This window comes from Paramormyrops kingsleyae, chromosome 8, assembly GCF_048594095.1.
Source record: "Paramormyrops kingsleyae isolate MSU_618 chromosome 8, PKINGS_0.4, whole genome shotgun sequence".
Lineage (NCBI taxonomy): Eukaryota > Metazoa > Chordata > Actinopteri > Osteoglossiformes > Mormyridae > Paramormyrops > Paramormyrops kingsleyae.
In genome coordinates, this window is record NC_132804.1 from 15,519,235 (window position 1) to 15,542,106 (window position 22,872).

A 22,872-nucleotide genomic window follows, 5' to 3' on the forward strand; every position below is an offset into this window, starting at 1 on the left:
ACTGGATTCGCAGTCTGTCTTACTTCCTTTGGCAATTTAATGGCCTAGTAATGGGAAACTGTTTTAATCGGTTTTAAAGGAATCATCACAACCCTAGGACACTAAATGCTTCCTTTCAGATGTTTGTGCCTCTGCACACTGTAATCAAATACTGCATGGATTAAGCATGTTGAATAAAGACTGTTTAAGTAGTTTAGGTTGTTAAACATCAGTTAATGTTATGGGTAATACTGACAAACAATTAACCTTCTTCACACCCTGAAGATATTATTTTATCGAAACAGATTTAGGTTTTACCTGGTTTATAAGTTTTAACTTTAAAACCATTAAAATATGTGCCATTTTAATGACTTCATTCAGATACTACCTCATTCACAAAAAGACACCCCCCCCTAATCACAATGCTACCTGTTGCCCATCTATCAGAGGATAATATGTCAATTTTTATGGGGCGATAGAGTCAATTTAACTTAATGAGTCTTTCATAAGAGTCAATATGACTCAATTGAAATGTCACAGATATAATGTATTTTATCTCTTTGTGGTATAAATCTGTTTTCTGGTTTTTATATAGCAACATATATCTGTAATGAGTCAGTGGTTTGCTCATTAAGTCCTATCTCCGCATCTATCGTCTATGTATTCAGGGGCACTTTTCAGTCAGTATGATGGCATCAGCTATAGATCTTCAGCAGAGTATGAGGATTAATCACACGCTAACGATACAGAAGACCATATCCTCTCTGGATTCCTGAATCTACTGTTATCTTGAATCAGCTTTGATGGCAATGTAGTACAAAAGACTCGCTTTCTTCCAAGCTGATGGGCTGAAATTTTGGGCACAGGGTCAGTAAGAAAAATATCACCTGTAGTACCTAATGTAAATTAAACCTGTTCATTTATGCTCTTTTATAATTATCTGAATATTTCAGGGGGAAAACTCCAATCATATCTGGGCAAGAGAAGTGCTACCAATTCTATATACTCAAATCAATAGATCCCGTTAAATAAAATTATATGCACTATAATATTAAATAATATATTCTCTGTTATCAGATGTCAATCAATATTCCACCAATGGTGTTATATAAAACTAAATCAATTTTTGCGCATGAAAATCTTACTTATACGAAAACGTTCTGAGGGCAGAAGGAAAAATGATTGCTTCAGAGAGTTAACCAATCACATTTTTGAGGAGGTGGGTCCAAGCAACTAGAGGAAGCAGGACCAACCAATCGGATGTCTTGGACCCACCTCCTCTGCAATTTGATTGGCTATCTCTCTGAACCAACCATTCTTCTTTCCACCCTCAGAACATTTTTGTGTAAGTAAAACTCCCACAAGTGCAATTTTTCCCTCTGACTTCAGAGTATTTGTTTCATTCAGCATTTTGTCATAGCATTCCTGACCTTTAGCCACCACTTTTTAGTGCCTGACTGGCTCTCTCTCTTTGTCCAGACACATAGTGGCACTGGTGCCTGTGTACTGACAGTAGCACTGACATTCCCATACATACCTAATCCTTCAAATTCAAAACAGCAACATAAGAAAGGCGACAGCAGCCTGTGGACGCTCACAGTTCCACACGTCACACTGTTGAAACATTTTCCTTTCAGTTCTTTCCATTTTAAATTAAACTTCCCTCTACAATTCCTTGTAGAGACTTAATTTAAAACTTCAAAGTATCACCTTAATTATTCTTCTGAAATAAATATAATTGTCCAAATTTCAAAACATATACTATAGCATGTACATGTACAATTTCAGCTCTGAATTAGGAAATTATTGTTTTACTGTCACACATAAAATACACAAAAATACCGACCAATAGACCTATTATATAAAATGTAATCTGAAGTATGCATCATTTACAAAAAATACCCTGAATGTAATGCAGAAGGAATAGCTTGGATTGTTTTCTCGTGTTTGAAAGTGAGCTGTACTCCCTGGAGGGTACTGAGTGATCGGTGCATTGGGGGCAGCCCGACACTGTGTCAAAGTCCGTCCCCGTCGCAGAAGCACAGTGCAGGCTTTCAGGTTCGCACACTGCATGTGCCTGTTAAGCCATGGAGCCCTTTCTTCCTCCCGTGACCTTCTGTGGGACGACATGGAATGAGATTTAACATCTGGGGCTCAGGGGCCAGTGAACAGAAGAGTTCATTGTGTCTCATATTCCCTCTCTGCCTTTGGCGGTTTACTGCATTATTAGTAATATTCTAAGCTGCTGAGTTACATGCTTAGAGCATTCGTGGGACCTTTTCTGGATTACGGCAGGGTCACACATCTACACTTCCTACTGATGAGCCGTTTGCGACATGAATTAATCATCTTAACATTGCATTTGTTCAGATTCACAACAGTGCATCTGTTTCTCATTGTCTATGAATAACCCTGTCAGTTTGTTGGACATACGTATTTCATGGCCTGGCCCATTGATTGAGCGTACGTTTTTATTGGCACCTTCCAGGGAGGCAGTTTTGTGCACATGCTACTGGGAATAAGCCCTTGGACAGACCTAGGAAATGCTGCTGCTGGCTTGGGGAGGGCTAGAGATCCCTAGAACGATCTGGAAGGAGTGTGTGGCTTTTGTTGGTGACCTGCTTGGCATGCTGCCACCGTGACCCTCATCAGGTAAGGCAGTGGGAAGATGATGAAGACATGATGACATCATTCATGCCATCCTTACGTCTTTCGGGTAGCAGCCAGTGTGGAAAATTACACCCTGTAACATTTATAGATCTGAGCAGTGGAGACTTGAACTTGCAGCACAATTTGAGGCCCAGTTCTTCAGCCACTAGGCCACATCTACAGCCTATGTTTGGCATAAATGGGCATGAGCCACTCAGAGGAGGACGGGAAGCTGATGACATCAGAGCTTTGAAGGCCTCGGGGGTGCCAGTCATCTGACAGCAGCCAGTGTCTCTTGGGTTTGCAACCCAGTTTCTGTGCATAAGATGTCTTTTTAATGCAGTCTGAAGATCAGTGAGCGATGATCAACATGTACCACTAGACCATCGGCATTACAACTGATGAACTATACTTCATCAAACAGTAATAATACAGCACAAAGTTGGAATTATTTTATTCTGTGAACCACAGGGCAAGAAGCGGGGAGTGTCCTGAGTGGGTTATACCATTCACACACTAAGAGCAGTCACAATTAAGAGTCAGAAAATGTATTTTTTGCAGAAAAAGATGACAATAAATCTATATCAACACATTTTAGTAAGACAATATTAACATGCACTAGTAACAGTGCCTGTACTTAATACATCTATTTTTCAGACTATATTAATATATATAAACACACATATGCACATTCAGTGCTATATAATGTCATTTTTTAATTAAAAAAGTTAAGCCGCAGTAAATCAGGCCATGCGGAAAATGACTTAAAAAAGCAAACACAGAAGCAGGCTGACTTTTCTGAGTAAAGTGCAGTGGTGGTTAGGGAAGTGCACTTGTAATTAGAAGATTGCAGGTTTAAATCCCTGACCAGCAAGGCACCACTAAGGTACCCTATGCAAGGTACAGCCCCCAAGCACTGCTTCCATCCATCCATCCATCCATTATCTATACCGCTTAATCCATCCAGGTTGTTGGGAAGCTGAAGCCAATAGCAGCATCTTCGGGAGAGAGGCAGGGTACACCCTGGGCAGGCTGCCAAGGTCGACACAGACAAACAGCCACACACACTCACATTTACACCTATGGGCATTTTAGAGTAGCCAGTTCACTGAATCTGCATGTCTTTAGACTGTGGAAGGAAACCCACACATGCATGGGGAGAACATGCAAACTCTACACTCTGACCCAGGGATCGAACCCAGGACCTTCTTGCTGTGAAGCGACAGTGCTAAGCACTGCACCACCATGCCACCCCAGCACTGCTCCCTGGGTGTTGAATTAGCTGCCCCCTGCTATGTCACATATGGGTTAAATGCAGAAAACAGGGGTAAGAGAGAAGGTGTGTTAATAACAACTACTCACTAAATTCTAAAGAAATTCAAAGCTCACTGTCAGACTGCATTTCACCACATGGGGAGTGTCCTTCTTGGTCTGTTCACAGGGCCTGTCCGAAATCCCAGGTGGGAATGCACAGCATTAGATCGGTGTCACTGGATGTACAGTAGGGTGTGTGGCGTGTGGCAACCTCTGTCTGCTCCTAGATGGGCCTTTTTCCCTCATGCTCCAGGACTGAAGAATGATGGACATGCCCTACGTTCAACTCCCGCTGTCCCAGAATTTCCTGTAACCTGATTGGTTATGATCACTGCACTGATAGCGACACACAATTTGATTAGGAAGGAAGGAAGCCAAAGGATGAAGCTTGTCATCACTTGGTAGTAAATTGTATTAGATGATCAGTATCAGGGAAAACAAAGATTTTACTTTTGATTTATGAATACGGTGTTCTGGTTTGTCCATGTATGTCTGCGCATGTCTGTCAGTGTGCATGTGTGTGTTGGTCTGCATGCTGTTGAAAAGCCTTTTGTATATAGTCGAAATTTTCCTAGTTGGTAAGTGGATGGATGGAGATTTCTTGATAGCTTTCTACCACCATACTGAAAATGCCCCACAGCCACCCTGACCATTAGACTCCCACCTGTCACATCCCACCCCCGTATCCCAGTGTCCTACATTGTGAACTTTACAGTCATCTTCCTTCACGTATTGCCACCCCAGCTCCCTGTGCCCACAGTAACCAGGCAGTCTGTTTTCTTGGAAACTGCCATGATTCTATCCAAATGAATAAACACTAATGATGGATTCATGCTGCTGTGTGCCTGTGATGGGAAGCGCTGAGCTTGGCTTTCTGTTGTTAGAAGCCTCACAGACCCACTTCCTTCCTGCTCCATCTGAAGCTCCGCCCCCTTCGCTTCCTAGAGGAGGAATGCATGACAGAACTATGTTTCGTACAGAAAGACTATGCTGATTACTGAACACCAGTGCTGGGACTCCAATGCCTAGAACTGGGACTGTGTGCATACACAAGGACAGTATTATAAAAGGCTGTCCTGGGACTGTGCTGCATGCAAAAGGCTGTTCTGAGGCTGTGTTGTGTAAAAAATGATATCCTGGGCCTCTTTTATATACAAAAAGCTGTTCTGGGACTATGGACTGTGCTGTATATAAAGTCCTTTCTGGGACTGTGCCGTATGCAGAGCACTTGGCTCTTCATTCTGGATGAAGCACCCCAGCAGATGAGCCGTTATGTACCAACGGCATGTTTTATATCAGGCAGGCCAGCGACACGATGTTTCATTAATAAGCCTGCAGGCTCTTTTTGTTAGCTCCGTTTCCCTGCACTACGGTAACAAAGTGCAGAAAAGGCAATAGGTCTTCATATCGTGAGCCAAGCCTCTGGCTGGGGGATGAACTGAAACAGGAAGTGGCAGCAGAGTGTCACAGTTGAACAGTTGAATGTGCCAGAGCTAAGTGAGCTCATCTCAGCTTGCTCCGCCCACATAGCCGGCTGACCCGCGCCACAGCTGGGTGAGCACATGCGAGCATGCTCCGTCCGCACAGCCGACCCGACCCATCCTGCCGCTGCCACTTCCTGCTGGGAAATATACCGGTCTGAGATGGAACAGCTGGTGCATAAACAGATGGTGGATGGCTGAGACTCGTGGGAGATGTGACATGTGTCAGGGAGAGGAAGAGAGCGTAAGGGAAAGCATAAAAAAGACAGACAGAGAGATCGTCAGAGGGGAGAGAGAATAAAAGGAAGAAAGTGAAACAGAGAGCAAAAGTAAGAGACAGAGTGGGATAGAGGGATGAGGAGGAGGGTAATGGTACAGAGGCTGGGAACACAGTAACTGTGGACACATTCCCTGTTGTTCTCTGGGCCTGTTTGGCTCCTTCCTGCTGTCTCGCGTCTCTGTGTCCTGCTCCAGATCAGAGCCTCCTGCTTCTCAAAGAATCTCTCCCTTTAAGAAATAGGTCTTTAGTTTGGACTCTGCTTCTGCTTCTGTAGTAACAGCAAAAGACTTTCCACTAAAGACCGCTGCCCTACAGGGTAAATTTTACTTCACTAAAAATAAAAGACAATTATGGAGAGATAATGGTCTTTGTGGTCCCCATGGTGATGTGCTTATTAAACCTGCCACAGAGTGACTATAATTAGGCCTGGTTTATGTTATGACTTCCTGGGCTGTCCTGACTAGTCTAGTAATGCATCTGGTTTGGTACCATCCTTCATTCCTCTTTACCAAATGGCCTTAGCGATGCAACAGGTCAGCAATTTACCCAGAAACCTCAGTGTTCTACAGCAAGACTGTGCAGGACTAGGAGTGACAGAGTCCATGGGTTGGAGAGCTAGAAGAGGGGGAAAAATGAGAAAAGAAAAGAACTCTGGAGTTGTTTTCCAGGTAGACAGGATTTACTTCATCAGTTCTTAGATGCAGCGTAAACCTCACAGTCCAGTGAATGCAGGTGTTGCACAAAAAAACTTAAGGTCTTTCATTGTGGGAGCTACAATTACAAGGACATCAGGACTGAAGTGTTGAAAACTCACCCAACAATGACAGAACGAGTAACCTTAAAATCTGTGCATAAGAAAATCTGCTCACACCCTTGGTTCAGCAGATTGTCCCACAGAGCCCTGCTGCTACTGTGAAAACAGTTTTAGGGAAATGCATCATTGCTGTATGGTACCATGGGTTCTCTCACTGAATTATAAACTAGTTATAACATTATCTGATTCCTCGCTGAGCTAAATATGGTTCTGAGCTTGACGACAGCTTGAGAAACAGAAGTGTCCGTGTCTGTGACTCAGAGAAACTGATGATGGTAACCCAGAAAAAAAAAAACACATTTACATTTCTGACTTAACCTATTATCCGTTTGCACCATATGGTGGCGTTGGGGTTAGGAAACAGTTAAAAGTCACCCACATTAACACAAATATGCACTGGTAAATGATCGGCAGGACTGGATAAAACATTAAAAACTATGCTTTTCCAAGTGACATTAAAATGACTGAAATACCTGATTCTTCCATAACTCCCACACCAGTCCCATTCCCTGTAGGTGCACAGAATGACTCTGGGATGAGTACAGAACCAAAGAGATTCCATGTATTTAACAAAACCCCTGCAAAATTACAATGACTAAAGGGTTCAGATTAAAAGGCACGGACTAAATCAATCAGCAGCATTAAGGTAACAGCAGATGTCCTTCAGTCACATGCTTTATACTGGCCTGCTTTCACACTGATGAATCTCCAGGCAATTCAGCAACTGAAATAACTTTCTTTACATGTATATCATTTTAAATGTTATACAAACATTGGTTTTTCTTAATATCTGCAGGCTTTGATAGTCACAGCATAATGGTTGCAGATGTGTATATTGGTGACACTCTTATAAGAATTAATGCAACAAACTACTGGTGCTTTGGGAGAGATCACACTCAACAGGTGACCACCTATTAGAAATATCTCCTGACCTTGAGGATCATTCCAAAGACTGTCCTGATAATCCCTATGCTTTGAGTGTGGATTTCCTTACAGCCATTACAATAAAATGGTACTTTTATCCATAGCAAGTTAGTGGGCATGCCCAGAGGCTAAATGGTTGCCAGGTGACCATTACTGAACAGTATTAAGTGGCAAGTCTCCATTCATTAGACTCTAATGACAAAGTGTGTAATTTATGGGGCTTTAAAACGGCATGCACTGACATGCTGACTGATGTGTGGAAACCAAGCACTGGAGTAAGGACTGTGTTATCCATCCCCGATGCACATCAGATACAAAGCAGAAGGGCAATTAAAGAAGGACAGAGTACTTCACCACCTTCACTATCCAGCAATTAAAGTCTCAACGAAAAGCAGGATTCACTTCCTCTTAGGAAACAAAGCATGCCTCTGGGTAAACACACGTTCAGTTATCGTTGTGGTAGCCATTAGCCAAGATCACAGGTGCGACGCTGGAGGTTGTGTGTGTGTTCCTGACTCAACACCTGAGTCTCATGTCCACAATGATTAGTCCTGTGTACTGAAGGGGTTAACAACAGGAAACACAGGTCAGACACCAGGTTCCTTAGCACATGCTCGTGATTTTCCCTGTTTTAAATGAACAAAGTGTGACTGGTAATCTCTTTTCATAACCTGGTAATCGGACGAGGGCCAATTTGCACTACTGCTGTGCCAGTGTCTGTGAGTTGACGGAGTGAACTCCATGAACCAAGACACACTGATGCTAGATCTAGCACGTATGAAAATCCTGTCTGCCCTGCTGCTCACACATCATAGTACACAGTCTCTGTAAACTTTTACTTTCACTGTAACGCAGTTCTGATATTGCAGACTTCAGATGAGCGGTAATTAGCATTAAGGTTAAGAAGAGATGTTACAGAGAGCTGATCGAAAATGTCAAAACCACAACAGAGCTCGCGGATGCTAAATTCACCCAATGCGAGTAAAATTCTGCTGTCTTTCCAGGTCTTAAGAGGAATCAGCCACAGGTAGGAATCCCTCCCCTGGGTCAGAGCTGCACCTCTTAAACTATCTACTTCATCTTCTGTATGCTTCCAGATCCACATCCATTTGCCCCCACAAACTGGCACATTAATCCAGAACTTTCACAGGTAAAACCTTTTCAAAGCAGGCAGACTGGGCAGCACATAAAATCCCAAAACAAATGTGTCTATTTAGAGAGGAAAAAACAAAGCAGTGTGATGTGGATCTCACAATAAAGGTTTCCATTTAACATCCAGCATCCAGCAAATTGGACCCGTTCCACGTTTTTCTTCCCTTCTGTATTGACGCAAGCCCAGCCTGTCATTGGTCGCCATGGTGCTGATTACCTCATTATGGCCATAGCCTGAATAATGTCCCATTTCTAACATGACAGGCTGCCTGCCACCATTTCCATGCTGGTCAATCACCTCTAACCACACACTATGAACCACCCAGCCTATATTAAAGGGGAAGAAATGGGGGGAGGTGTGGAAGGTAATCGATGGCTTGAACATTTTCCAGGCAGGTAATACGGGCTGTTGTTAAGGCCTAGAATTGCCTGCTAAGTGACATGGAAGGTAGCTTGATACTGTCTGCCCCCTCTGGTCGGCACACCTCACTAATTACGGGTCTCACCGGCACTGCCCTCACAGACCCACGGCGTGCCTCATTCCCCACCCACATCTGTTCTTTCTCAGCATCTCAATTAAATATCATTTGCTTCAAACCAAATTATTCATTGAAGGTGTTTTATTAAAGAAACAAGCAAGAGAAAAGTTGCTTTAGTTTTGCAATTTTATCTTTTTTTTTTTTTGATATGTTAATCGTCAACATAAACTCAGAGCTCAGAGCATAAAGAGAGTCATAAAGAGCGCCGTTAAGTCCCTCCCCCACCAAGAGGCTGGGACTTCCTGTGGGCAGAGCCTGAAGGTGTACGCCACCCACCTGACCCTCCTGGATCTGCACAGGTGAATGTGGATGGAAACACAGCGTGCGGTCTGTTTCGTTCATTTATTCTGGAAGTCAGTTTCCTATGGAAGAAAAAAAGTCTTTGCACAAACCAGATTGACTCCCAGGGCGGTTAACCTTGAGCTGGGTAGAAATAGAAGCACTTATCGAAATTCACATTAGTATCTGGGACAACGGAATGTTATGCTTTTTTTCCCCTCTCTCCCTCTCGGTGAAAGGGAAATTCTCCTGGTGTTTGCAAAGCCCAAGAAAATATGAAAATAGAACGCAATAATCTCTGCAATTCTAGTGCTACTGAACTGATAACTTTAGTAGGTGTGGCTTACGTGAGGGTGTGGCTTACAGGACATACAAACCACTAAAACACTGCCTTACTTTTACACAGGCAGCTCAGTACTGATAAATTACCCTCATCACCAGAACACTCTAGCGGGCGAAGAAAGTTGAAAAGACAGCAATTTAAGACATTCACCATAAGAAATATTGCAAACTATCATTTCGCCACCACCTTAAAGCTGTTTTCCCCCTGACTGATCTCGTCTACACTTTTACACATTCTGTGGTTATCAGTAATTTCCCCCTCACAAATCCAAATCTCCTGCTTTTGTAAGATGCCCCCTATAACACAGAAAGCTCAGCCTCTCTTCCTCCCCTTGACACTGCGTTTGTTTATTTGATCTCTCCACATCCTCTCCTTCTACAGAGTATAAAGATCACGGAGAGCCAGTCACTCTTACAGCTCCTGTTGTCATGGGGATTCAAGGGACTTGAATTTTAAAACGTGAACATGATCCAGAAGATGGACTCACACAGAGCATGAAATTTCTCTGTGGTTAAATACTCATGCCACCGATAGCTGGTACAGATCACACTTCATAAACCTTTTACTGCTACTTAAGCAAAGATATGCATTCGGAGATACCTTTTTTTCCACTATTACCTGTACCAGTCAACCCCCTAGGTGGGCTGCTGGTGTTAAAGTGATGTGGTCATCATTTAACATGTTGCCAAGCAATGGGACTGTGTTACGGGAGGAGGGGCCTGAGATCCTGGACTAACACGTGGTGGTTTTACGTAATGCTGTGATGTCAGAGTGATGTCACAGGAAGTGCCGTCTCACTCCAGACGAGCATACAGGAATGTCCTTGAGAACTAGACAAGATGTTATCACAGAGTTCCAGGGCACCCATCTCCATCCACTTGGAAGCACTGATTACACAACCTCTTTCCCACTTTGTCTCTCGCCACTTCACTGTGGGTCTTCCTCACAGACATTAATGTAATTATTCCACCTAGTGGGTTGACTTGCCTTGATTAAACATAAATAATTACTCCTGGTTTGCAGCATTGTCTTGTTGAAACAAGTCGACAAGCTGTCTTCTTATACATAAATGTAAAAAACAAATATATAACAAAGTGAGAAAGACCCTTCCCAGAAATTTCACTATATAAATTTAGTTAGCCAGTCAGATAATAGAAAAGGACACAATTCTGATCCTGGGCGAAGAAGATTTGAGAAATGTTTCTCACAGGTGCATGCGCCATCAGCAGACTTGTACTGCACACCCATCTTTCTTTTGGAACAATATTCAATGATTCTGGATGGCTAAGTATTTCCAGAATCACTTTAAAAGTGATTTCAGCTAGGAGAGCGCTCACGACGACGAGGGAGGAGCGGCGGGCGGGGGCGCCTGGGGATCGGCTCACAACGTGCACCCTTCCTGGGAAACTTGATCTCTGAGGTGATTAACCCAGATGTGGAAATTAGCAGAAGAGCAGCGATGAAGGCGGGTCTAGACCTGAAAGAGGGCAGTTTGGGAGGAGTGGGAACGTTAAGAATGAGAAACTGAAAGTGGGACATCGAACCAACACAGTGGTGGGGGGGGGTTCTATAAAGGAATACCCAGAGGCACTCTTTAATTGCTCTGAGATGTGGGTTAAACGAACAAACCTGAGAATGTTTCTGAAGGGACACGGCGTGACATGAAAACACAGAAGGACCAGAAGGACAAGAAAACCATATTTCTTTATGCAGCCTCAAGATGCTGTCAGAGTCATACTTCCAAAAATACTATATAGAAGTACGATCAGGTGTCTCGGTTGAAAGAAAAAAAAACAGTAGGGACCTTCTTGGGTACAGAACCCGTAACTTTTTGATCACTCTCCAGCAGCTACACCAGCAGCTACACAGAGTACACCAAATCTGACAGGAATATGTCTGCTATATATAATACAACTTGTGTAGAGATCCCATGATCCTCTGTTGGTTTGATGGGGGCGAGGGTCTTAAGACTTCCCATAGATTGCAGCTGCAGGCTCCAAGGTGCTGTCCCATCAATCGTAGGAAGCAAGTTAAACCATTAGAATTTTTTTTTTTTTACTGTTGCAACCCTTTACTGTCAGGCAGGGGTGACCTAGATAGGGTGCCAGTAAAAGACATCAAAGTCTGATATATTTTTCAGCTCAGTGACTTTTTTGGGGAGTGGGGGAGCTGAGTGCCCTACATTATCGGGCTTGTCTTGGAGTAGGCCATGACGTCCAAAGCTGATGTACCACAAGGGTGCAGCAGGGCACTGCAGTTTGCCAGGATGTCAGAGACATTGGCACTAGAGAGACTGTGCCTCTGTGATGGTCCAGCCACTTACAGAAGTGCCTGTGACTGGCCCACATTCCCATCAGCCATTGCATCTCTTTTAAACACACTTGCCAATGTCAACTCAAAGTCGTTCGACTACCTTTGAGTCTGTAGTTACTCATTCTGGTGGCAAACTCTTAATGTGACTCTCCGCAGGCTTCTGCTTCCTTGGGTTTTCTGCCTTTAACTCTCCTTTGAAACTGCACCAGCAGGATAGAGAATACCATTCTTCTCCACCTAAATGTCCCCCATTGAATCCACAGTGAAAAGCCAGCCAGGTGGACTTCAGCATAGAAAAATAAAACCTAATTTCAAAAGTAAATCACAAGGTCGCAGTGGCCTCTGGGGGTTTAACTGCTGCTGATTACAGAGACGTCCAAAGGCAGAAACAGTCTGCAGTTCTGGGTGCCGCACAAACAGGGTTTTCTTTTCTGTAGATCTGTACCTCCCGTGGCAGATATTGGTTCACCTGGGCCCAGGCCTATTCTTACATCCCCTGTTTTCTTGTAGCCACCTGAATAGTCAAAGGTGAGCTCCTCCAGAGGGGCTATATCACAGGTAGCAAACAGAGCCAGCCTGGGCACCATGGAGTGCACACGCACTGGCACCATCACCAAGTTGGGCTGGCAGGAATGGTTGAGGAAGCGGCCCACGTTTCCCTTAGCAGCAGGGTCCACAAAGGTTTCACTCAGCACATCTGTTCCAGCATGCTCCCTCACTGCGATGATATAGTTCATGTCATCTGGGCTTTGAACCCGCTGCCTCCTGCAGGCTTCCTCAAACCCGATCACCTCCCCTGCGTACTCACACACAAAGCTGCCCCGAGATACAGGCTCCAGTGTGCGGACGCCGCAACCCTTGCCCTGGGTGGGAAACACACACAGACTCAGTTTTAAGCCTTGCTGGACCAGCCGGTTGGAGCAGGATTCTCCGCACCTGCACAAGGTGTTACACTCAAACACGGGCCTGCTGTATCCTGTAAGCTCATCAGTGCGGTCCAACAAATGGCCTGTGCTGTTGTAAAGCTGCCCATGATGCTGAAGGCAGGAGCAGCTCCCCTGCTGGCAGGAGTGGGATCTACAGTCACATCCAGGTAAGGTCACCTCATTTGGATAACTGTCACAGCCTGGCCCAGGAACATTTTCTGGTGTGTACTGCAATACAAACGTTAAGCATTTCAATGACAAATATATCTGTAAGCACAATATAAAACTACCAAAGATACTGCTATTGGCCATTTTTTATGTGAAAAGCCTTAAAATAACAGAGAATCATAGGAGTAGTGAACATCTCGCCACAAACCTTTACCAATGAAACAAGTACAGCCCCTTGCATTCTCATTCTAATAACACAAGCCAGATAGGCCACCATCACTACACAAGCCCAAATTCACTTTTCCTAGCCTGATTCTCCATACTTTTTGGCAATGCCAGCATACTATCTTAGTCTTATTAGACTATGTTACATAGATTTATATAACAATATTTATATAGTGTTGTTTGCCAGATCCATTTAATTTAATAAATTATGCTATTTAAAACAGCAAGCCATACAATGCATTTTTTATTAAACCTATATACAAACTGTGTTCATCATTTCATTTTGTATACATTTCCCATCAATGTTTTATTAACTGCCATTATTAAAAATGTATAATTAAAAAAAATGGCAAAAATAAAATTAAAATGTTGGATTATGGATGGCTTTATCCTTTTAAAACAAGTTTAAAAATTAAGTTAAACTCTAGTTTAGTTACTAAAGTGAAAAGTGACTGCTGAAGTTAAGTGAGGAAAAAACCAGCTTCTGTCGCCATCTGCTGTTAAAAGGAAAACATGTGAACGGACTACATGGCGATTCTTAAACTCATAAATACTGTAGCTCTTTAAAAATTGACCACGTATGAAAATGTTCTTATTTCAACTATTCTTTTGAGGTTTTCTTGGACAATTTAATAAAGTAACACTATGAAATTAAATATTAAATTACCAAAATGTTTCCTCAGCCATCATGCGACATACATTATAACCAATAGAAAAAAATAAATGAATAGTTTTACTATGTATTTATTAAACAATGCAGAGGCACAAACCTACTTTCCCAGGTGAACTTTTACGCTGACTGGACTGTAGTAAGACTTACAGTAGATGGAATACATCAGCAGTAGGTGACCACCTCAATGATCCACAATACCTGGAAAACCGGCGTCTCTTTTCTCACCGTCCCCTCGAACAAAACAGGGACATTCTCCGTCCCATGAGACAAATCCTCAACGGTGATGCAGTTCATGTTTTAAAAGCCTTTGTCATAAAACATCATAATTTTTTAAGCAAGCGTGCTCAAACAACCATCACACATTTCATACATAACCCTAACGTAGGGGGCGGGGCTTCCGGTTCATAACAGCACGTGACATTTAACGGAATATCCTGTTTTGAAATGCACGTGTGACCGTTAACCCTACAGGTGGTGGGTTTTTCAACTAAGACAAATAAGCTATGTTATTAACAATAAATACGGTAGTTAAGAAAAAAATGTTGAGTGTTCTACTATTGTTGTGCTCGTATAGTTTTGTGTAAACTCGGTAAAATTTTAATTTTCCTGTTTTACATGCCTTTTAATATCCCGTGGTCTATAACTTCCAAAATGAATGTTTGGTACTGTTAAAATGCACGCCAGTGCATAAATAAATTTTATTTAAAGCACGGATACTGTGGATATACTAATGTCACCAATATTTTCAAGTCTGCGCACATATTTACATGTATGTAAGTTTTATTTACTACGCTCTTGATATAGCTAATTTTGAAATCTGTTCTTTATAGAATCAATCTTACGTATACCAATTTTTACCACACAGCCCAGTCACGACCATGAGCAAGCGCGAATTTAAGCCAGTCAATGCCTATCGCACAAAATCTGATTGAATATGCCGTGAATTTTAAATTAAGAATCTGTGGTTTGTCTTCTTGGATTGGTTGAGTGTTCACTAGTTTTGCGCTAACGGCTAAGCATTTGCAGACCCAAGACCCACTTATATGGCTAATTCTACGACTGGGTTGGGAAATCTGATCGTGGATCCGTATAGGAGCTTGCTGGTTTTAAAATGCTTACATTTCCAACTCGCGACCCTTCTGGAACTTGACAAGACACAAATTTGAGTGGCAACTCATGGGTTGAGAATTGCTGTTGTAGACCATTTCAATCATTTTCTTGAAGAAAATATGATACATTTTGCGGTGTAGCTAGCGCCAAACCAGTCAGTAGGTGGCGATAAAAGACCAGATAAAATTAGGACTACGGCTTGTGAGCTGTTTGGTGTACAGCTTCAGACAGCTAATGAAAAAAAAAAGAATTACCATAGTGAATCCAAAGCATTTCATGTTCCAAATATGATTTATTCAGCATTTTATTACTATGGTGTCCATGTATATAGTTACTATGCTACTATGTTGTTCTATTATTATTTGTGTTACAAAATAACTTCTGTTAAATTGAAGAGCAATCTTAAGTTGATATCACTGTCACTACTTTACGACAAGTCTTTTTTTCTTCTCGCAAACCAGCAGATGGTTCGAGGTCACATTGCTGGCTGACATTTACGCTATCCATCAGCAGTAACTTGTCATCTTCTGTTGTGACATTTTCCCAATCCTAGGCAGAGAGGGGAAAAAATCCCTTCAAACTGTTTATGTCCTGCTGCTTTCTTTATTATTTTGGAAGTGTGAAAGGAGGTATCTGAACATGCTTCATCTTTAAAGCAAGAATATGGGCCATGTCCATATCTTAGCTAAAGGGAAGTCATCTGGGAATTTAGGTTGTGGCTGAACTGGACAGATGCCATACAGGTTTCAGCAGTTATAGTTCCTGAATTTCACCATGGCAACTGTCAGCCAAATCTAGTGAAACAAACATCTCATGAATTACAGACTCTAAAAAGCTGCTTTTTAAAACTTTTGGTGAGACTGAGATGTGTCACCTGGTTAGGTTCCAGAGGATGTCGGAGGAAAAACCTGCAGAATATCCATCCCAATGCACTGTATGATTAATGGTCCCCACATTTTCTGTAATTCAATTCAAGCTGCTTGTGGTGGTTATTTCTTCTGGCTTTTCAAATTGTTCCTGATGCTAGAGACCTGCAAGAACTGTAAAGCAGTAATTCATACCCGTCACAGTCCTCGGTTGTGCTCCAAGGAGCACAAGCAAACAAATACACAGGAAAGGAAAATAACCCTTCTAGTAAGGATTTTGACAGATTTAAATTAACATTATTACATAAAATTAGTTTTAGTGGTAGAGTAAATACATGTAGAACACATAGAAATATACAGGTACAGTATAACTACATTTATTCTCCTTGTGTCATTGTTGTTGATTCCAGAAACAGCCTGTGCAATATGTGATCAGGGCATAGCGACTGCAGTCAATGCAGTACCGTGGGTGCAAAGTAGTGTTGTAGTACTCAAGACTGGTCTTGGTTGAGACCACTTTTTTTGCAGACTTGGTCTCTTCTCAAAATCGACTTTATTTTGACTCGGTCATGTCTTGGTCTTGGACAAAGAGAACTTGAAGTTTTATTTCAAGACTAGTCAAGAGCACTCATCAAAATGCCTCAATATTAATCACAATGGCTTAATAAGTTAATATTCATCTGTTTGTTAACACAGTACTGTGATTGGGTGTAAACATCCTGCTTCGAAGGTCAAATGCAACCAATAAGGTGCATCTTATTTGAAAAAAATTGTGACATTTGTATAGGAGCATTTATATTGAAATTTTAAGAAAAAACGCCCATGGTTCAAATTATACTGTGAGATAAATTTCAGGCCATACTGCCTAGACCCAAGATGATGCTTATGCTCCACATTTTATAGTGTTGTGTTATGTAGTCTGTTTCTAATCTTGACTTGGTCTTACCCTGCCTTGTTCTTGGTCTTGTCTTGGTCTTGCCCCACCTTGATTTCGGTCTTGTCTCGGTCTTGATACACTCTGGTCATAGTAATGACTTGGTCTCGGTTTAGGTGGTCATTACTACTTCACAAGTACAAAGGCAAGCATCCTTAACAGGTCATTTGGATCACAGGGCGCTCAAGTTTCAGCAAAAGTTTGGAGTGAGAATGCACCTGCTAGGTTCGCAGCATGTGTTACAGTCAATGCATGACATGATTCCTGCCTCTCGCGTTCTTGATTCTTGATCTTCATTTGCCACTTCCACCTTGTCTGCACTCCGTATGGGAGTGCATCCATATAATAACATGCTTGCAGTGGGATCACATGCAACAAATGCTATTTTCTGATTGGTTGGTAGGTGGCTATTAACTAACTCAATCTAACAAAATCAGGGCAGCTATGAACTCGGTGTAAAACTCTATATAACGGGACACCTTGGTGGGTTATATCCCTTCTCAGCATGAGAAACACAAGCCGTGGCATGTGAGTATATTAACTGGTGTGTGATGCGTGTGTCTCACAATGAATGCGTGAGATTTGAGAGCCCTGGATCATTTGGAAAGCAAAGCCTTACTGGGACTAATCTTAGCTTTCTTTCATTAGCAGTCTTTGCCAGCCTATTTCAGTATGAAACTGAAATTTTTGCCAGATTCAGTTGAGATGTGGGAGCAGCCTGCGAGGAAAGCTGATTCTTGAGTCCTCGGATGTTTTTATGGTGCGAGTTGGAGGAACGCAGAACTCTGATGGGATTTTCATGTGTCTGGCTGCTGCTTGTAGACTGATTAGCCAGCTGGCTGTTATTTGAATAATGAGCCGATCTCACTGCAGATCAAGGGAGAGCAGGGAGCAGTCTGGGGACCACGTAAAAGACAGATGGTGTTCATAAAACACCTTTCCTTCCCCTTCTTGCTATCAAAGCATCCAGTGGCTACCACTGGCCACTGAGGGTGGTAAGTAGCTCTCATGTGTGCTCCACAGGACTGCAGGAAAGATGCTTATGGGAACGTGGTCTTTCTCGGTCTCTGGTGAAACTGCTGTCATACTTTCCCACGAACATGGTAGTTAGCAGATGAAGTAGGCATTTGGAAGGAGGGATCTCTTGATGGTGAGGGAAAAGCAAAGAGATTACTAAATAAAAGGAAATAAATTCAAGCTGAACTGAGTTAATTCCTTTTATTAATTCTCCTATAATGTTATGGTGAATTACAACTTAAACTAAATGCTGTCATTGGAATAGTTTTGTTCATGCTTAATTGCTCACAAAACTTATACAATTGAAAATCCTAGAGCATGTATTAAGTGACCTGCTTTTGTGGACTGAAATAACTGGAACTCAGGCAGATTTGTTCCCCAGTCTTAGATATTCTATTTTTAGTAAAGACAGGAAAACAAAATCACCCTGAAAAAAAAACTCCTCAAAATCACCTTATTTCTGTGCAGAGATGGTATTTCAACTAAATGTATTTAAAATACGTATTTAATTACTTTGTGCAATAACAATACTTTGAGAGATTGTATTTTATATTCTTAAATATTTAAAATATTTCATTTCATTTTATTTATTTTCTGTCATTTGAAGAACCTTCATCACAAGGCTTACAGTCTTTCAAATATACGATTTGGCAAATAGTCCCTCTATCTTTCAGTCGTTCATGTATACCGTGTTCCGAGATATGATTAACCAGTTCGTGATCGTCTATATCGATGACATTTGTAATATATTCTTCTTCCCTCTCTCACCACATAACCCATGTTTGCCAGGTACTCCAAAGGCTACGGGACTATCATCTGTTCGTGAAGGGTGAAATGCAAATTTCATCGCACGCAGGTACAGCTTTTGGGGTACGTCTTCCACCCTGGAGCAATGGCCATGGACGAACAGAAGGTAACCGCTATAAAGGAATGGTTACGCCCTCGTACTGTGAAAGAATTATAGCGATTCCTTGGATTCGCAAACTTTTATCGCAGGTTTGTGAGAAATTTCAGCCAGGTAGCTGCACCTCTCACCTTCCCTTACCCGTGGAAAAGGTACCAGGTTGCAGTGGACCCCGAAGGCAGAACGCGCCTTTCAGAAGTTGAAGGATGCCTTTTGTTCTGCACCCATCCTGCAGCAACCCCGTACCGAAGAACCATTCGAGGTAGAGGTGGATGCTTCTGAGGCCGGAGTAGGGGGTGTTCTCCTCCAGAAAAACCCAGTAACCGGCCGTCGTCACCCCTGCGCATACTTCTCGAAAAAACTCACCTCCGCAGAGCGCAATTATGATGTCGGGGATAGAGAGCTCCTCGCAATCAAGCTAGCATTGGAGGAGTGGAGACATTGGTTGGAGGGGGCCCGTCTCCCTTTCCAGGTCCTTACCAATCACCGAAACCTCCAATATCTACAAAACACAAAAAGGCTAAACCCTTGTCAGGCACGCTAGACAATGTTCTTTGCACAGTTTAACTTTGTGGTAACCTACCGTCCAGGATTGAAGAACATCAAGGCGGATGCTCTCTCCCGGCAGTATGACCCTCCAACAGTGACGAATCAGACAACACCCATCCTACCTCAATCCTGCTTCGCCGCCACCATCTCCTGGTCCCTGGAGGAGAACCTCCAAGTTATTAATGAGCGCACGTCATCCCCTGCCAGTTGCCCACCTGGGAGATTGTATGTGCCTCCTTCCCACCGATCAGCAATTCTCAGGTGGGTCCATACCTCTTGGAGCTCCGGGCACCCAGGAGTCTCCATGACGCTCCGGCTGATAGCACGACGGTATTGGTGGCCAGGATGGAGGAAGCGGTAGAACAATACGTGGCCTCCTGGCCCGAGTGTGCTCAACTTAAAGCGTCCCACTTTTTTTCATTTCTATCAGCTAGACATAGGTGTTTTTATAGCCACTGACCCTGAGTAAGAGGGAGAACCGAATGGTAAATGTGATGTGTATCAGGGCTGCTAGCTCTCACGCATCTGGCGTGACACTCTCACACTCACGAAAGAAATCTTCCAGCAAATTTATATTATTCCTGTGCAAGCTGCATATTTTGTAAATATTACACATTAATAGGGATGTGACTGTACACATATTGTTCGTATACCATTACTATTTTACATGTATTTTTTGTATTTTCAAATTACTTCTATTTTAAATACATTTTCTCACACCAGTATTTTTTCGAAACAAACATTTAACTGCATCTCCAGTTCTCCATGATTTCTGGGAAAACACTTGATTATAATTGTTACTCTCAATTCATAAATTACGTTGGAATTTTCCTGGTGTGTCTTCTTCAAAAATGTCCAACTCATCATACAGGGCAATATATGGTATAAAATTATATAAATGGCAAAAGCTACCCAGAAAGGAAAACTCATTCTTAACTAATGAGAAACAAAATTGTTATGGATATTGAAATAGAGTCTGAGTTCAGTCATGTGACTAGGGACATGAACCACCCAGCACCATTAGATACTCAGTAGGTGGGCGCTTCTGCTGCTAGGCAACCATTCCTCACTGTATTCTCCATTCAAATGACAGGATTTCCCGCAAAGCAATTAAGAGGAGATAGGACAGTTTGCTGTGCTGCAGAGGAATGCCCTTCCTTATTGTTATCATTTATTTGCTTAGCAGGTGCTGCTATCCAAGGTTAATAAAATCACGTTACATTCTTCCCACCTTGACCCATTTTTAAATCCACCTGTCCATCCATCGTCCAACCATTTATTCAGTATTGGCTCATAGGGGGAGAGGGAGGGGCTGCAGCACATTTATAAATCTGGAAATTATAGAAATTGTTCAACTGAAGCAGTTTGTTCAAGGATGTAAGAGCAGCTGTTTTCTGTACTGGGTGTTTTACCTGCAGACAGATTGGTTTATAGCTTTCATGTAGCTTTGGAGCAATGACAGTCCTGGCTCTGAAATTGCTGGGGTGTCCTTGGTCCTTAAAGGGACTAGTTTGGGTGGGACTATCTTGTCGAGGAGGTTTCCTCCCAAGGATTTATGGGCAGGCAAAAATTCAGCAAAATTTGCACTGATCCGGATAATAGCTCTCAACACCTTTAATTTGGTGTCACTTCTGAACTCGAAGGGAATGTCCCTTCCTGCTGACACACAGTAGAGTGCAGGGATGGGAACAATGTGTGTACCTCCTGGTCCACTGCTGCTTTATCTGCAGTAACGGCATCCGCTGCCTGCTCACATGGATCAGGTTTCTATAAACTGCTGCTTCCTTCAACAGAAGTGCCTTGCTGAACTGCCAGTGGAGAACGGTTATAGGGGTCCACAAGATCTTGAGCTCATGAAGAGTCATGGTGTAAATCTGGTTTGTTAATAATGACAAGACTACTGATGATGAGATTGTCTGTAACCTCTAAGTAGCAATTAGACCTATACTTTACCAGTGGAATATATACATGTAAAATAATTAGTTATGTAAGTAGGTGCAATCCATCAAACCAATGTGTAAAATCATCAAATAATTCCCCTTATGAGGGACATGTTATGTGCTATACTTACTATATACAATGATGGGTTATGTATAATAATGAGCTTTATACTTTAAATATGTGAAATGATGAGCTATGTAAATGATTTGTCTATTTGTTTAGCAGTTAATGAATGAATTTCATGTCTTAAGAGTAGAAATGAGTCATCGAGTGGCTGTTTTCTCATCCTACTGTAATGTTGACGTTCTGTGGGCCCTGGCCGAGGTCAGGCTCAGAATGACAGGCCATCTCACATGCTGATGTTCCCTTTGAAAAAACGAGCTTAGGTAAAAGTCACTTGCCTTGGGAGCACGTGTTGGAGTGGGAGATGATGACCGTGACAATCCATCAGGGTATATGGGATTAAGTTGAATTTTCAGCCAGATGTCACAGCACCTCTGACACTGGGCTGGAACGGGACTGAAAGCTGGGCAGCCAAGGCGGAATTTCGCTTCAATAATAGTGACCTTCAGTTTACAAACCATTTAGAAAAGCACCCTGAACTACACATTCATTTCTGATATGAGAATCACAGCTAAAATATGCAACTAATAACTCATTCAAGCTGCCAAGCATCAATCTTCAAAGAAAACTGCACTGATTGCTCTGATTCTAATTTGCTGTTCAGGACTTCACAGAGGCACTGCACTCTATTTATCTGAAACTCTTTGGTACATTATCATAACTGTAAACCTGTAATCTAGTCTCTTGTGAACTCAGTGTATCAGCATTGCACATGCTCAGCTGCCGATACTGTACATATGAAATACCCTTTTAAATGGCCCAATAGATCAATATTTTCTCTTGCTTGGTGAAGCATGAAATAGCAAAGTGTTTCCCACATACTGCCTGTCAATGACACATCCGCGTGTTCATTTTTTAAGTTCTCTAAATCATTGCCAGCCTTGTGGTCCATGGCGTCCATGATGTTTAGGAGTCTCTGCCTCTCTTTACAGTACATGTTTTACAGCCTGATCAATGAGGCCATGGTAAGGATTAATGCTTATATTTTTGTGGAGCCCTTTTTTATAGTGGATTGACATTTGAAACGTATGTTTGCCTTCTATGCAGTCACTGAGGCACTTATAACAGGGGATGTGTTTGTCGTTCCTTGATGTAAAAGCTCTTTGTACTTTGTGGATGGATCAATCACTTGATTTGTTTCTTTCTGTGACAGTAAGTGTGACAATGGGGGAGGGGGGGTGGAGCTGCCTTACAGAGTAATTCTTTTACACACGAAGTAGTTAATAATCAGCAGCAGAAGAAGCAAGTGACTAGCCAATGAATCACTGACTGACGAATGAGCTACAACCTGATTGGAGTTTCTAGCTCCTGCCACAAAGTTTTGGCTAATTGTGAGAGAGCATGGGCAGCCAGCATGTGGCCCTCTGCT

General features: G+C 42.4%; 1 protein-coding gene and 1 long non-coding RNA gene across 3 annotated transcripts; one reads left to right on the forward strand and one right to left on the reverse strand.

Annotated features, from left to right (window-relative positions):
- Positions 1–11,439: 11,439 nt before the first annotated feature.
- setmar (SET domain and mariner transposase fusion gene) lies at positions 11,440–14,490 on the reverse strand. Its single transcript, XM_023804222.2, has 2 exons — positions 14,258–14,490; positions 11,440–13,221 (listed from the first exon to the last, which is right to left on the reverse strand). Exons 1-2 carry the CDS (start codon positions 14,351–14,353, stop codon positions 12,418–12,420), a joined length of 900 nt encoding a protein of 299 aa, XP_023659990.1. The 5' UTR covers positions 14,354–14,490; the 3' UTR covers positions 11,440–12,417.
- Positions 14,491–17,889: 3,399 nt separating this feature from the next.
- LOC111839896 (uncharacterized) lies at positions 17,890–22,660 on the forward strand. Of its 2 annotated transcripts, none has more exons than XR_002837212.2 (3): positions 17,890–17,964; positions 18,776–18,899; positions 18,983–22,660. It is a non-coding gene; the product is annotated as an uncharacterized lncRNA (long non-coding RNA). The 2 variants fall into 2 exon arrangements; XR_002837213.2 differs by having other exon boundaries at positions 19,043–22,660.
- The last annotated feature ends 212 nt before the right edge of the window (positions 22,661–22,872 follow it).

What these genes read in the sequence shown, in the direction of transcription:
- setmar (XM_023804222.2), bottom strand. Translation starts at nt 14,353, where the DNA reads ATGAACTGCATCACCGTTGAGGATTTGTCTCATGGGACGGAGAATGTC. An exon ending in AAGAGACGCCGGTTTTCCAG is followed by an intron (nt 13,222 to 14,257) that starts GTATTGTGGATC and finishes TTTGTATTGCAG; the next exon opens with TACACACCAGAAAATGTTCC.